Here is a 15,182-nt window from a genome sequence, read left to right as displayed (position 1 = left end):
ATAACGGAAATATAGGGGGCTTCCACCTTACTGGTAGCACAAAGGATCTGGAAAATCGAAATGGTTCTTCACCCTCTAAAATGAAATTCAGCAACTTCTCCGCTCCCAAATCTAAATGCCCTCTCCCTTCTGAGCCCCAAAGTGTAAACCACATATAGCCCCCACATGTTTGGCATTTCTGAAGCTATGAGAGCCCGCCTAACTTACAGGTGTGTCTCCAGAAGCACAAGTTGGTCACTACAGCGTACTGGTCACTACAATGGCGGTTTGAAATTTTCCCTTGGCAATATTTATTGTTGCTTGTTTCTGGAAAATACCCATAGAGTCAAAGTTGTCACTACATCTGTACATACAGTGCCTTGCAAAAGTTTTCGGCCCCCTTGAACTTTGCAACCTTTTCCCACATATTATGCTTCAAACATAAAGATACCAAATGTAAATTTTTGGTGAAGAATCAACAACAAGTGGAACACAATTGTGAAGTTGAATGAAATTTACTGGTTATTTTAAATTTTTGTGGAAATTATAAACTGAAAAGTGGGGCGTGCAATATTATTCGGCCCCTTTAACATAATACTTTGTTGCACCACCTTTTGCTGCGATTACAGATCGCTTGGGGTTTGTCTCTATCAGTTTTGTACATGGAGAGACTGAAATTCTTGCCCATTCTTCCTTGGCAAACAGCTCGAGCTCAGTGAGGTTTGATGGAGATCGTTTGTGAACAGCAGTTTTCAGCTCTTTCCACAGATTTTCGAATGGATTGAGGTCTGGATTCTGACTTGACCATTCTAACACCTGGATACGTTTATTTGTGAACCATTCCATTGTAGATTTTGCTTTATGTTTGGGATCATTGTCTTGTTGGAAGACAAATCTCTGTCCCAGTCTCTGGTCTTTTACAGACTCCAACAGGTTTTCTTCAAGAATCGTCTTGTATTTGGCTCCATCCATCTTCCCATCAATTTTAACCATCTTCTCTGTCCCTGCTGAAGAAAAGCATGCCCAAACCATGATGCTGCCACCGCCATGTTTGACAGTGGGGATGGTGTGTTCAGGGTGATGAGCTGTGATGTCTTTATGACAAACATATCGTTTGGCATTGTTGCCAAAAAGTTTGATTTTGGTTTCCTCTGACCAGAGCACCTTCTTCCACATGTTGGTGTGTCTCCCAGGTGGCTTGTTGAAAACTTTAAACAACACTTTTTATGGATATCTTTGAGAAATGGCTTTCTTCTTGCCACTCTTCCATAAAGGCCAGATTTGTGCAGTGAATGACTGATTGTTGTCCTATGGACAGACTGTCCGCTGTAGATCTCTGCAGATCATCCAGAGTGATCATGGGCCTCTTGGCTGCATCTCTGATCAGTCTTCTCCTTGTTTGAGATGAAAGTTTAGAGGGACGGCCGGGTCTTTGTAGATTTGCAGTGATATGATACTCCTTCCATTTCAATATGATCGCTTGCACAGTGCTCCGTGGGATGTTTAAAGTTTTGGAAATCATTTTGTATCCAAATCCGGCTTTAAACTTCTCCACAACAGTATCACGGACCTGCCTGTTGTGTTTCTTGGTCTTCATGATGCTTTATGTGCTTCAGACAGAACCCTGAGGCTATGTGCACACGTTGCGGATTAGGCTTAGGAATTTCTGGTGCGGATTCTGTCTCTCCTGGCAGAAAACGCACCTGCGGTTTTTTGTGCGGTTCCGCAGCGGTTTTTTGTGCGTTTTTACTGAGGTTTTCTTGCGGATTTGCTGCATTTTTTACACCTGCGGTTTTCTATAATGGAATGGGTACAAAAACGCTGCAGATTCACAAAAAAAGAAGTGACATGCTACTTCTTTTAAACCGCAGTGTTTCCGCAGCGGATTTTCCGCAAAGTGTGCACAGCATTTTTTTTTCTCATTGATTTACATTGTACTGTAAATCAATTGTGGATCTGCAACGTTTCTGCACTGCAAAAAAACGCTGCGGATCCGTAGAGAATGTGCACGTGTGCCCCCGGAAGAAGGCACGCAAGCCGAAACGCGCGTAGGGGTGGCGCCGCAGGTCTGAGGTAATTATGCTTTAACAATGTTATTTATTGTCCTGTATTCTGCTTGTATGTGCCTGCTGGATGCTCTGTACCAGCTGAGTGTTAGTAACCTCATGGATCATTAGCACACTTGCTTTTTTTGTAAGGACGGTTTTCTTTCTGATTATAGCTTGCTATTATCCTCTCACCTGCGGCTCTGGTGTAGCTGTCACTTTTCAGAGTATTCCCTTTATTCTATGATTGTAACCTTTAATATTGTGGTTTTCCAATAAAGTAACTTTCTGATAGTATCCCTTTCTGTGCATTATTTCTGTGTAGGGTTTGAACGTGTGCACATACCCTGAGACTATCACAGAGCAGGTGCATTTATACGGAGACTTGATTACACACAGGTGGATTATATTTATCATCATTAGGCATTTAGGACAACATTGGATCATTCAGAGATCCGCAATGAACTTCTGCACTGAAAGTAAAGGGGCCGAATAATATTGCACGCCCCACTTTTCAGTTTTTGAATATCCACAAAAAATGTAAATAACCAATACATTTCGTTCAACTTCACAATTGTGTTCCACTTGTTGTTGATTCTTCACCAAAAATTTCCATTTGGTATCTTTATGTTTGAAGCATGATATGTGGGAAAAGGTTGAAAAGTTCCAGGGAGCCGAATACTTTCACAAGGCACTGTATATTCCCCAAGGGGTATAATTTAACAAATGGGGTAACTTTAGGGGGGATTATCCTCTTCTAGCAATTAGGGGTTTAGTATAAGGAGTCCACAAACTACTCTAGGAAAATCTGCGCGCTCCGTCCCCCCTGAGTCTCTCCATATGGCTAAGTAGTACTGTACATCCACAGATGGGGTATTGCCACATTCAGTTGAAATGATGGGACAAATTTTGGTGCCATTTTTACTCACAATGTGACATGGCACCCTCAAACCATTCCAGCAAAATCTGAACTCCAAAATTCCGCCTCTTCCCTTATGAGCTTTGCACTGTGCCTTAAAAGTAGTATTCCCCCACAAATGGGGTATCGGTGTAGTCAGGAGAAATTGCACTACAAATTGTATGGTGCAATTTTTCCTCTTACCCTTTTGAAAATGCAAAATTTGGGGCTAAAATAACATTTTTGTGAGGAAAATGTGATTTTATTAATTTCACGGCTCAATGTTATAAGTTTTTGTGAAGCCCCTGGGGGTTCAAGGTGCTCATCACACATTTTTTCCACATTCAAATATTCCTGTGAAGCACCTGAAGGGTTAATGAACTTCTTAAATGTGGTTTTGACCACCTTGAGGGGTGCAGTTTTTAGAATAGAGACACTTTGGGGTATTTTCTATCATATAGGCCCCTCAATGGGACTTTAAAGGGAACCTGTCACCCCCAAAATAGAAGATGAGCTAAGCCCACCGGCATCAGGGGTTTATCTACAGCATTCTTTTAATGCATTCTGTAATGCTGTAGATAAGCCACCGATGTATCCTGAAAGGTGAGAAAAAGAGGTTAGATTATACTCACCCAGGGGCGGTCCCGGTACGATGGGCATCGCGGTCCAGTCTGGGTCCTCCCATCTTCATAGGATGATGTCCTCTTCTTGTCTTCACGCTGCGGCTCCGGCTCAGGTGTACTTTGTCTGCCCTGTTGAGGAGAGCAAAGTACTGCAGTGCGCAGGTGTCGGGCCTCTCTGACCTATTTCGGCGCCTGCACACTGCAGTACTTTGCTCTGCCCTCAACAGGGAGATAAAGTACACCTGCGCCGGACCAGCAGCCAGAAGTCAAGAAGAGGATGTCATCGTAAGCAGATGGGAGGCCCCGGAACGGACGCCGGCGCCCATCGGACCGGACTACAGCGGGACCGCCCCTGGGTGAGTATAATGTAACCTCTTTTTCTCATCTTTCAGGATACATCGGGGGCTTATCTACAGCATTACAGAATGCATTACAGAATGCTGGAGATAAGCCCCTGATGCTGGTGGGCTTAGCTCATACGATTTTGGGGGTGACAGGTTCCCTTTAAATGTGATGTGGTGCCTAAAGAAACAAAAATGGTTTTGTAAATGGTGTTGTAAAAATGAGAAATCACTGGTCAACTTTTAGCCCTTATAACTTCCGAACACAAAAAAATTTTGTTCCAAAATTGTGCTGATGTAAAGTAGACATGTGGGAAATGTTACTTATTAAGTATTTTGTTTGACATATCTCTGTGATTTAAGGGCATGAAAATTCAAATTTGGAAAATTGCAAAATTTTCTAAATTTTTGCCAAATTTCCTTTTTTTAACAAATAAACGCAAGTCACTTCTACAGCAAGTGTAGAAACATATCAGCACCCAGAGGGAAACCAGATCTATGGGTTATCCTGTGACTATGACACAAATGTCCGTGTTGTGAATCCTCCTATAATCCATGTGGTGACGGCTCGGAGGACCTGCTCCTCTCGATGCTCAGTGACTTCCATGTTGGATTTCATGTTATATTGTCCCCTGTGATTTCCATCTCGTTCATCATGAAGACGCCGGCAGGACGAGATCCCTCCAGCTGATCCAGTGCTCATCCCTCCTCCTCCTGAATGACCCCGAGGATGGACGAGGACAGGGATGAGACCACCAGAAGATTATTCCACTTGGCCCTGGAGATCGTCTCCCTGCTGAGCGGAGAGGTAACTCCTCTACATTTCTATCAGCTTTATTGTGTTCTGTGACAAGTCCGACATCGGGAGGAGGAAATCCAGAATAGAGAGAAGGATTCTTTCCTGTAAGAGCAGTGATTGTGTGGAGCTCTCTGCCCGGAGGAGTTGTCATGGGGATTCCCTATAAGAGCTGTGGAGGGGCCGGGATGTCTGTCCGGAGGGGAATAATATTCCCGGTTATGGCCCCAGATTACTGGAGACGGTTATTGATCCCGGGATTTCTACTGATTGTCAGATCTGGAGTCGGAAGGAATCTTCTCCCTAAGTGTCTCTCTCCATACACAGGATTACACACTAGTGAGGAAGACACCGGGGGACGGTGTGACTCCCATCATCCATCTCCAGGAGTCAGGAGGGCGGAGCCCGGGCCCCATCACAGAGCCTCCCCCGCACTCCCTGCTACATGAGAGGAACAAGAAGATCCTGGAGCTCAGCAACAAGATGATTGAGCTGCTGAGCGGAGAGGTGACTGCTGGGACATTATACAGCACTGGAGGATTCTGGGTGATGAGTGGAGAGGTGACTGCTGGGACATTATACAGCACTGGAGGATTCTGGGTGATGAGTAGAGAGGTGACTGCTGGGACATTATACAGCACTGGAGGATTCTGGGTGATGAGCGGAGAGGTGACTGCTGGGACATTATACAGCACTGGAGGATTCTGGGTGATGACCGGAGAGGTGACTGCTGGGACATTATACAGCACTGGAGGATTCTGGGTGATGAGCGGAGAGGTGACTGCTGGGACATTATACAGCACTGGAAGATTCTGGGTGATGAGCGGAGAGGTGACTGCTGGGACATTATACAGCACTGGAAGATTCTGGGTGATGAGCGGAGAGGTGACTGCTGGGACATTATACAGCACTGGAGGATTCTGGGTGATGAGCGGAGAGGTGACTGCTGGGACATTATACAGCACTGGAGGATTCTGGGTGATGAGCGGAGAGGTGACTGCTGGGACATTATACAGCACTGGAGGATTCTGGGTGATGAGCGGAGAGGTGACTGCTGGGACATTATACAGGACTGGAGGATTTTGGGTGATGAGCGGAGAGGTGACTGCTGGGAAATTATACAGGACTGGAGGATTCTGGGTGATGAGCGGAGAGGTGACTGCTGGGACATTATACAGCACTGGAGGATTCTGGGTGATGAGCGGAGAGGTGACTGCTGGGACATTATACAGCACTGGAGGATTCTGGGTGATGAGCGGAGAGGTGACTGCTGGGACATTATACAGCACTGGAGGATTCTGGGTGATGACGGTGTGGTTGTTGTCAGGTTCCTATAAGGTGTCAGGACGTCGCTGTCTATCTCTCCATGGAGGAGTGGGAGTATCTAGAAGGACACCAGGATCGGTACCAGGACGTGATGATGGAGGAGCTCCGGCCTCTTACACCACGAGGTGAGAAGTGACACATTTCTATATAAATATTTGCTTTATTTGATCTCTGCTGTTAAACATTGAAAAAAAAAAGTGTTTGGAAGTATAAAAAAATCTCGAGTGAAAAAATATAAAACAATCGTCTTATTTACAATAAAAATTTAGAACAAAAAAACAAGCTGTGAAATGAAAGTAACTGCTGATGGATCACGCCCCCACACACACACACACACACACACACACACACTCCTTTTTCCTTTCTCATCAGTCTTGGTTTCTACTGCAGAATGACAACGTAAGTTACTATGTTGTGATAATCGGCAGGACCCCCGCTCTGCTGGATGTCTCGACAACCACATTAACTATTACTGGCTGCAGTCTGGATTTCATTCTCACGGTGGTGGAGTTTCTGGAGGAGAAGAGTGTGGCCGCCCCGTTGTCAAATTATTTGTGTATGCAAATTTCTGCCCTTCTCCCCCATTTCCTCTGTCAAATTAGCCTGGACTCCATTGCTCGGAGCCGCTTTAGATAAATGATGTCAGATATGTCTCCTTGGCAATGTTAACCCCCTTAAAGAAACACTACTATCAAATGTTTTATGGAAAAAAGAAGACTTAACTTGGTAGAAGGTAAAATTAGCAATTGTGTAAATACACTCTGCTACATAATAATAATTTTTGATACGAGTGTTTTTTTAAAGAGTCGGTCAAAAGTTATTTTCCTCCTAAATCCGTATCTATTAATAATTAAAAATTCCCTATCTTTCCTTTCTTACACCATCTAACTTTTTTATATTTTATTTTTCACTTTCTTTTTGATTGATTACACTTTGTTTCCTACAGAAGGATCCAGGAAGCGAAATCCATCAAAGAGATGTCTCCAACCCTTGTATTCCCAGGACAGTCCAGAGGAGAATTGCGATATCCCGGAAGATCATCAGGTAGATGGCACTGTACTGGATTTGTATATGGGGGGACATTTGTGATTGAGGTAATTGGTTTTGGCGTTTATTAGTTAGAACTTTCCATCCTAGACCATATTGTGTCTCAGTGATGAGAAGAGCCTGTATGTCTTTCCAGCAGTGACCACATCCAGTGCGGTTATACATCCAGGAGAGTAATCATAGAATGTTAGAGTTAGCAGGGACCCCCAGGGTCCTCGTGTCCAACCCCCTACTCAATGCAGGATTCACCAAACCATCTCAGACAGATGTCTGTCCTGCCTCTGTTTGAAGACTTCCATTGAAGGAGAATGCACCACCTCTCATGGCCGCCTGTTCCACTCATTGATCACCCTAAACTGTCAAAAAGTGTTTTCTAATATCTTCTCCCTTTCAGTTTCATTCATTGCTTCTTGTATTTCCATATGCAAATGACAATAATGATAATCCCTCTACACTGTGATAGCCCTTCAGATATTTGTATTAAGTCTCCTCTTAGCCTTCGTTTTTGCAGCTAAACATTCCCATTACTTTAACCGTTCCTCTTAGTACATACTTTGCAGTCCACTCACCATCCTGGTAGCTTTCCTCTGAACTTGCTCCATTTTTCAATGTCTTTTTAAAATGTGCCTAGAACTGGACAGTGTTTCAGATGAGGAGGAGTAGAGGGGGATAATGAGTTCACATGATCTATACTCTGTTTCTCTTAATACATCCTAGAGCTGTGTTTGTATTTTTTGCTGCTGGATCACACTATTGACTCATGCACAGTCTGTGATCTATTAGTATTCCCAAGTCTTTTTCCACACATGCTGTTGCTTAGTTCAATTCTTCCCATTCAATAGATGTAAGTTTTGTTTCTCTTGCACAGATGTAGAATCTTGCATTTCTCCCTGTTAAATACTATTCTATTAGTCGCTGCCCATTGTTCAAACTTATCTAGATCCTTCTGAATCCTTTCTCTGTCTTCTCTAGTGTTAGCTATCCCTCCTAGCTTTGCATCGTCTGCAAATTTGATTAGTTTACCTTATCTAGATCATTTATAAAAATGTTGAACAGCAGTGGGGCCAGGACAGAGCCTTGTGGTACCCCACTTGAAATACTCTTCGAACTGGATGTGCAACCATTTAACACCCACTCTTTCACTGCGATCACTGACCCAGTTATAAATCCACCTAACCGTAGCCTGGTGAATCCCATACATGGTCCTTTTTTCAATAAGGGTAGTATGAGTTACTTTATGAAATGCTTTACTGAAATCAAGATATACTATATCTACCGCATTTCCCTGATCTACCCAGTCAGTGATTCCATCATAGAAGGAAATTAGATTAGTCTGGCATGACTTGTTTGCTTCAAACCCATGCTGGCTCTGGTTAATTACTGTATCCTTATCAAAGTACTTACAGTACATAGATTCTGTTTAATAATTTGTTCAAATATATTTCTTGTTATACAAGTAAGGCTCACTGGCCTGTAATTTCCTGGCTCCATCTTCTTTCCTTTTTTGAAAATAGGGACAACATTTCCCTTCTCCAATCTTCTGGGACTTCTCCTATTCTCCAGGATTTTTCAATGATTTCTGCTAGTGATTCTGCAATTTCCTCTGCTAACTCTTTCAGTACTTTAGGATGTAATTCATCTCGACCAGATTTAAATTCATGTAAATTAGCTAAGTGTTCCCTCACCATCTCTGTAATGTCCATATATTGTGGAGTTTACGGTTCCAACAGAGAAATACTATGGACACAATAGTGATATCCAACAATTAAGTGACAAAAGGATGGGTGTGAGGAAACCTTTATTAACCAGTATTGTTTATGACATTTATGTGTAAGACTTACTCTTGACACGTTGACATTTTGACATCATTCTGTCAGTCAGAAAGGGATGAAATATACAGCGCTGAGCATAACAAATAATAAAGTCTCCTACTAATTAGAAACTGTCAGTGAGCCCTTAGTTTTGCTAAAAAGTGAAGACTGAGTTAGGAATGCACCTGGAAAGATGGCAGAATGGTAGGCTGCTAATAGAACAAGCTATGTAAGTGGCGGCTTCTAAGGATATTTGCTGCATTGATTTAGTGGGCAGCACGGTGGCGCAGTGGTTAGCACAGCAGCCTTGCAGCGCTGGAGTCCTGGGTTCTAATCCCACCTTGGACAACATCTGCAAAGAGTTTGTATGTTCTCTCCGTGTTTGCGTGGGTTTCCTCCGGGTACTCCGGTTTCCTCCCACATTCCAAAGACATACTGATAGGGAATTTAGATTGTGAGCCCCATCAGGGACAGCGATGATAATGTGTGCAAACTGTAAAGCGCTGCGTAATATGTTAGCGCTATATAAAAATAAAGATTATTATTATTATTATTATTAGTGATCTCCGAAGACCCTTTGGTAATAGTGGAAGATTCCCTTTGTTCTGGATGGGCAGCCACTGACCGCTGTTCTTGTAGTTGTGGCTGTGTATGATCTTTGAGAAATGCGTCTTTTTAATTATAATTGTGAAGGCAGGTCCTCGCATTTTTATTGACTCATTGGGCCGTTTTTTGCGCATCAGTTTTTTCTGTCGTACACAAAATACCGTATATACTCGAGTATAAGCCGAGATTTTCAGCCCAAATTTTTGGGCTGAAAGTGCCTCTCTCGGCTTATACTCGAGTCATGGTCGGCAGTGGGGTCAGCGGGTGAGGGGGAGAGAGCAGTGTCGCATACTCACCTGCTCCTGGCGCTCCTAACGCTGTCCCAGCCTGTCCCATGGTCTCCCTCGCTGCAGCTCTTCCTCTATTCAGTGGTCACGTGGTACCGCTCATTAAAGTAATGAATATGGACTCCACTCCCATAGGGGCGGAGCCGCATATTCATTACTGTAATGAGCGGTACCAGTGACCGCTCATTACAGGAAGAAGCTGCGGTACCATGGGTCAGGCAGTGACAGCGTCAGGAGCGCCGGGACCAGGTGAGTATTTCATATTCACCTGTCCGTGTTGCATTCGCCGGGCGCCGCTCCGTCTTCCCGTCCTCTTGCTGTGACTGTGCAGGGCAGAGGGCGCGATGACGTATTAGTGTGCAGGCCCTCTGCCTGAACAGTCAGTGCGGAGAGACAGGACGCTGAGGAGCATCGACGAGAGGTGAGTATGTATTTTTTTTTTATTGCAGCAGCAGCATTACATGTGGCACAATGCTGTATGGAGCATCTATGGGGCCATAAACAACTGCATGGAGCATTATATGGAGCATCTATGGGGCTAAAACTGCATGGGGCATTATATGGAGCATCTATGGGGCCATAACTGTATGGAGCATTATATGGGGCATCTATGGGGCCATAACTGCATGGAGCATCTATGGGCCATAACTGCATGGAGCATTATATGGAGCATCTATGGGGCTAAAACTGCATGGGGCATTATATGGAGCATCTATGGGGCCATAACTGTATGGAGCATTATATGGGGCATCTATGGGGCCATAACTGCATGGAGCATCTATGGGGCCATAACTGCATGGAGCATTATATGGAGCATCTATGGGGCTAAAACTGCATTTGGCATTACATGGGGCATCTATGGGGCCATAACTGCATGGAGCATTATATGGGGCATCTATGGGGCCATAACTGCATGGAGCATTATATGGGGGATCTATGGGGCCATAACTGCATGGAGCATTATATGGGGCATCTATGGGGCCATAACTGCATGGAGCATTATATGGGGCATCTATGGGGCCATAAAGAACTGCATGGAGCATTATATGGGGCTCCTGATTCAATATGGATATTCAAAAACACTTAACCTACTGATGTCTCAATTAATTTTACTTTTATTGGTATCTATTTTTATTTTTGACATATACCGGTAGCTGCTGCATTTTCCACCCTAGGCTTATACTCGAGTCAATAAGTTTTCCCAGTTTTTTGTTGCGAAATTAGGGGGGTCGGCTTATACTCGGGTCGGCTTATACTCGAGTATATATGGTAAGTTATATTTTCATCAGTGCCACGAATCCGATTTCATCCTTATTTTTTTTCCGTGTCTGTTTATACAATCCGTATGTCGTTCCGTTAGCTGGAATAAGCAGTTTCCTAATGTGTGCATCTTTTTCTACTCAGTGATAAATATTGCAAATTGGACCAATCTCTCAGATGTCTTAGTTTTTCAGGGGTGATGGTGGAGAGTTTCCAACCATTCGTCCCCTAAAGTTATGGATAGAGCACATGTGTGAAACTCAGACATGTGACTTTGGTTTGTGTCTTGTGTCATCAGCTCCCCCAAAAAAACTGCGCCATATCTGCATTATTGTACTGAATCATTACATATTTATATCAATTCAGGAGGAAGAGCTAACAATTATTAAGGTGGAAGAAATAGAAGTAGAAGACGAAGAAGAAGAAGAGATGAATGATGGAAAAGAGGAAAATCTAGCAGATGTTACCACTGGTATGTAATGATTAAAGCGTTTGCGGATGGTGACTGGGTGTGTGATGATAACCATAGAAAGAAAAGTCAGAACTTTCTGGAGGAGAGATTACACGGCGGAGCTTATATTAAAGGGTTCCTGGGTTCTGTAGTGCGGAACCTGAGGGGAATGTAAAATCCTCTGGTGTACTGCGAATTCTATCGTGAAGGATTCTCCGCCAAGTGTTTGTCTCCGAGGCAGCAGTTGTCGTGAACACTACCATTAATGGCCGTGTTCTGAAAAGAAAGTTACCACTGATCGGCAGCTCCCTTTCAGTTTTACACTTCCAGCCATGAAAACGTAAGGAGATATTCCCACCGGCCGCATTGATCAGAATTCACAGAACAAGGCTCTTCAGATGTCTGGGTTCATCTACAGCTGCAGACATTTTTGCACTATGTTGTTGTGTGGGTTAAAGAGGTTTTCCAGTTTTAGAAAACAGCTCTTTCCTACTGAGTTTTATGCACCCTTCCCGGGCCCGGAGCGGAAACTCCGGTGTCACGCAGACAGCACTGCAGCCAATAACCGAGCAGAGCAGCTTGTGTCGACAGTTTGGACAGTGCTGCTGAGCTCCGTTATTAGCCGCAGCGGTGTTAAAGTGAAGATGATGCTACAGACACCAGAGATCAGAGACGTGGCAAATGGTTTGTGTCCTGTTCAGAGCTCCTGTTGTGTTATTCTCTCAGTTTATAGACTGAGAAAGCTCCAAATCCAGAAGTCAGCATAAAATAAACTAAGCAAAACTGTTAGGGTCTGTGAACACATTATTTGCAGCGGTAATTTCTGCATCGCTTGGAAGGAAAAACGTTGCATAAAATAAGCACATTTTTGCCGCAGATGTTTCCCCACTTATTAGTATTAATAAAATCTGTAGCAAAAACGTTGAAATAATTGACATTGCAGATTTAAAACGGCAAGGAAAAAATACGCAATGTATGCATGAAACTTCAGGATTCTCATTCATTTGCTGGTTCTAGGAAATCCTTCAGGTTTTGTAATAAAACAGTGCAGAAAAAAAACAAAACTACTTGTGCACAGACCCATAACTTTTGCACCCACGGTGAGATTTTGATGTTACAGATTTTCTACACCTGTTAAGTAAAATATTTTTACTTTAATTTTTTAGAAAATACACAAAGTAAAAACAATCAAAAATTACATCTTTTGAACGTAGGCTTAGTCAGATGTTGGTTCAATGTACGTGCTACATTATTGTCTGAAGCAAGACTATATTACACAGTCCAGCTTCTGTCTGCAAGGTAAATCTGATCCTGGAAATTTAACCAGTTTAGGTGTCGCTTTCAATAACCAACTAATTCTGTGTCTTACACCATGCCAGATGTCATGTAACTAGGTGGGCAATAATGCCTTGCAATGCTCTGTTCCATGGCAATGGAAATCTTGTAAGAAATCAATCAATACTTCACGTTTTGGGACCATTACAGCTTCTGATTGATCCCCTGACTGTCTGATCCTCTCCATACTTAGGACACTGTATAGCATCTAGAGCTGGTGGCGGTATGGTTATCTTGTTCAAAGAAGTCTATACCCATGATTAATCCAATATTAATAATTATTTAATATTAATATTGTTAGTGAAAATCTAAAGTGAAGGGGCCACAGGAGTTGGCAGAAAATAGACCTGATTGCTATAAGGGGTTGTGCTTTTCAAATAGTTTAGTTCTGTCAAGTCATGGTATAGACTTGAGTCATGGATTTATTTTCCATTTATACATTTTACATTGTTATACAAAACTTTATAAGTCTGAAATCATACATGTAGTTTTATTTGTGGTAGTATTTGATGCAGTGTTTTGTGGCAAACAGCAACGGCTGGTACATCACCTTCTTGCAGAATCCACTTTTGGTTTAGTTGAAAATAGCTTCATAAAATACTACATGTGTGTTTCTAGTCTAAGAACATTTACAAATGTGCTTATTTTATTTTATTTTTAAATTGCAATTTTTTTGTTACGTTTTTCACAGAAAATTCCAGTAAGAATTCAAAAGGAAATATAATGTCATTGCCCAATTATAAAAGAGAAGATGAAGATGCCATACAAGAAAGCTTCATTACCTTTAATGTACATGCAGGAGAGAAGCCATACTCATGTTCAGAATGTGGGAAATGTTTTAGAGATAAATCAAGTCTTGTTATTCATATACGAATCCATACAGGAGAGAAGCCATTTTCATGTTCACAATGTGGGAAATGCTTTATTTCTAATGCCAGACTTCGAGATCATCACAAAAGTCACACAGGAAAAAAGCCATTCTCCTGTTTAGAATGTGGGAAATGTTTTAGAGATAAATCAAGTCTTCTTATACATAAAAGAATTCACACAGGGGAGAAACCCTTCTCCTGTTCAGAATGTGGGAAATGCTTTACATATAAATCAGCCGTAGTTAAACATAAACGAACACACACAGGGGAGAAACCATTTTCATGTTCATTGTGTCAAAAGTCCTTTACAGATCAATCAGATTTTGTTAAGCATGAGAGAGGTCACACCTCTGCAAAAATTTATTGTTCAGAATGTGGAAAATGTTTTGCACATAAATCAAGCCTTGTTAAACACCAGCGACTTCATACAGGAGATAAGCTGTATTCATGTTCAGAATGTGGAAAACGTTTTATAAGTAAATCGATTCTTCTTAAACATCAGAGATTTCACACAGGCGAGAAGCCATTTTCGTGTTCACATTGTGGGAAATGTTTTGCACAAAAATCAGATCTTGTTAGACACCAGAGAAGTCACACAGGAGAAAAGCCATTTTCATGTTTAGAATGTGGGAAATGTTTTAGAAACAAGTCAAATCTTGTTATACATGAGAGAATTCACACTGGAAAGAAGCCATATTCATGTTCAGAATGTGGAAAATGTTTTACACAGAAAACAGAACTGGTTACACACCAGAGAACTCACACAGGGGAGAAACCCTATTCATGCACTGAATGTGGGAGTTGTTTTAGTGTTAAATCAGATCTTGTTAAACATCAGAAAATTCACACAGGAGAGAAGATTTATTCATGTTCAGAATGTGGGAAATGTTTTATAAGTAAATCAAATCTTGGTAGACATGAGAGAGTTCACACAGGGGAGAAGCCATTTCCATGTAAAGAATGTGGGAAGTGTTTTACCAGTAAATCAGATCTCATTACACATCAGAGAATTCACACAGGGGAGAAACCATACTCATGTTCACAATGTGCTAAGTGTTTTACAGATAAATCATATCTTATTAAACATGAGAGAATCCATACCGGGGAGAAACCATATTCATGTTCACATTGTGGGAAGTGCTTTACTGTTAAATCAGATCTAGTTAAACACGAGAGAATTCATACAGGAGAAAAGCCATATTCATGTTTAGAATGTTTGAAGTCTTTTAAAGTTAAATCAGATCTTGTTAAACATCAGAGAATTCACACAAGAGTGAAGCCGTATTCATGTTCAGAATGTGGTAAATGTTTTATTTCTAAAGTCAAACTTTTAAATCACGAGAAAAGTCACACACTGGAGTTCTTTTGACGTTGTGTAAGGTCTTTTTTCAATAAAAAATATTTAACATGTCAGGTTTTATCAGTTTATCAAATCCTTTTAAAAGTTCAATTCTCCATTGCTCTTGTGCCCCACACATTTGCTGTATCTGCCGTCTTTCTGTTTTTAA

At 42.1% G+C, this 15,182-nt stretch overlaps 2 protein-coding genes across 4 annotated transcripts in view; both read left to right on the top strand.

Moving 5' to 3' along the window:
• Window positions 1–15,087, top strand: part of LOC143793530 (uncharacterized) — an 81,460-nt gene extending 66,373 nt beyond the window's left edge. Inside the window, exons 2-7 of one of the 2 annotated variants that reach the window (XM_077280580.1) lie at window positions 4,548–4,694; window positions 5,010–5,189; window positions 6,010–6,133; window positions 6,955–7,052; window positions 11,386–11,491; window positions 13,497–15,087. In XM_077280580.1, the coding sequence (XP_077136695.1) occupies window positions 4,605–4,694; window positions 5,010–5,189; window positions 6,010–6,133; window positions 6,955–7,052; window positions 11,386–11,491; window positions 13,497–15,043 (2,145 nt within the window). In that variant the 5' untranslated portion in view covers window positions 4,548–4,604 and the 3' untranslated portion in view covers window positions 15,044–15,087. The remainder of the gene's footprint in view (window positions 1–4,547; window positions 4,695–5,009; window positions 5,190–6,009; window positions 6,134–6,954; window positions 7,053–11,385; window positions 11,492–13,496) is intronic. The other variant, XM_077280581.1, reaches the window with a different exon arrangement.
• Window positions 1–15,182, top strand: part of LOC143793496 (uncharacterized) — a 606,170-nt gene that overhangs the window by 536,433 nt on the left and 54,555 nt on the right. The window lies entirely within an intron of this gene.

Source organism: Ranitomeya variabilis, chromosome 1 (genome assembly GCF_051348905.1).
Source record: "Ranitomeya variabilis isolate aRanVar5 chromosome 1, aRanVar5.hap1, whole genome shotgun sequence".
In the NCBI taxonomy this organism is placed as follows: Eukaryota; Metazoa; Chordata; class Amphibia; order Anura; family Dendrobatidae; genus Ranitomeya; species Ranitomeya variabilis.
This window is presented reverse-complemented; position numbering and strand designations above follow the sequence as displayed.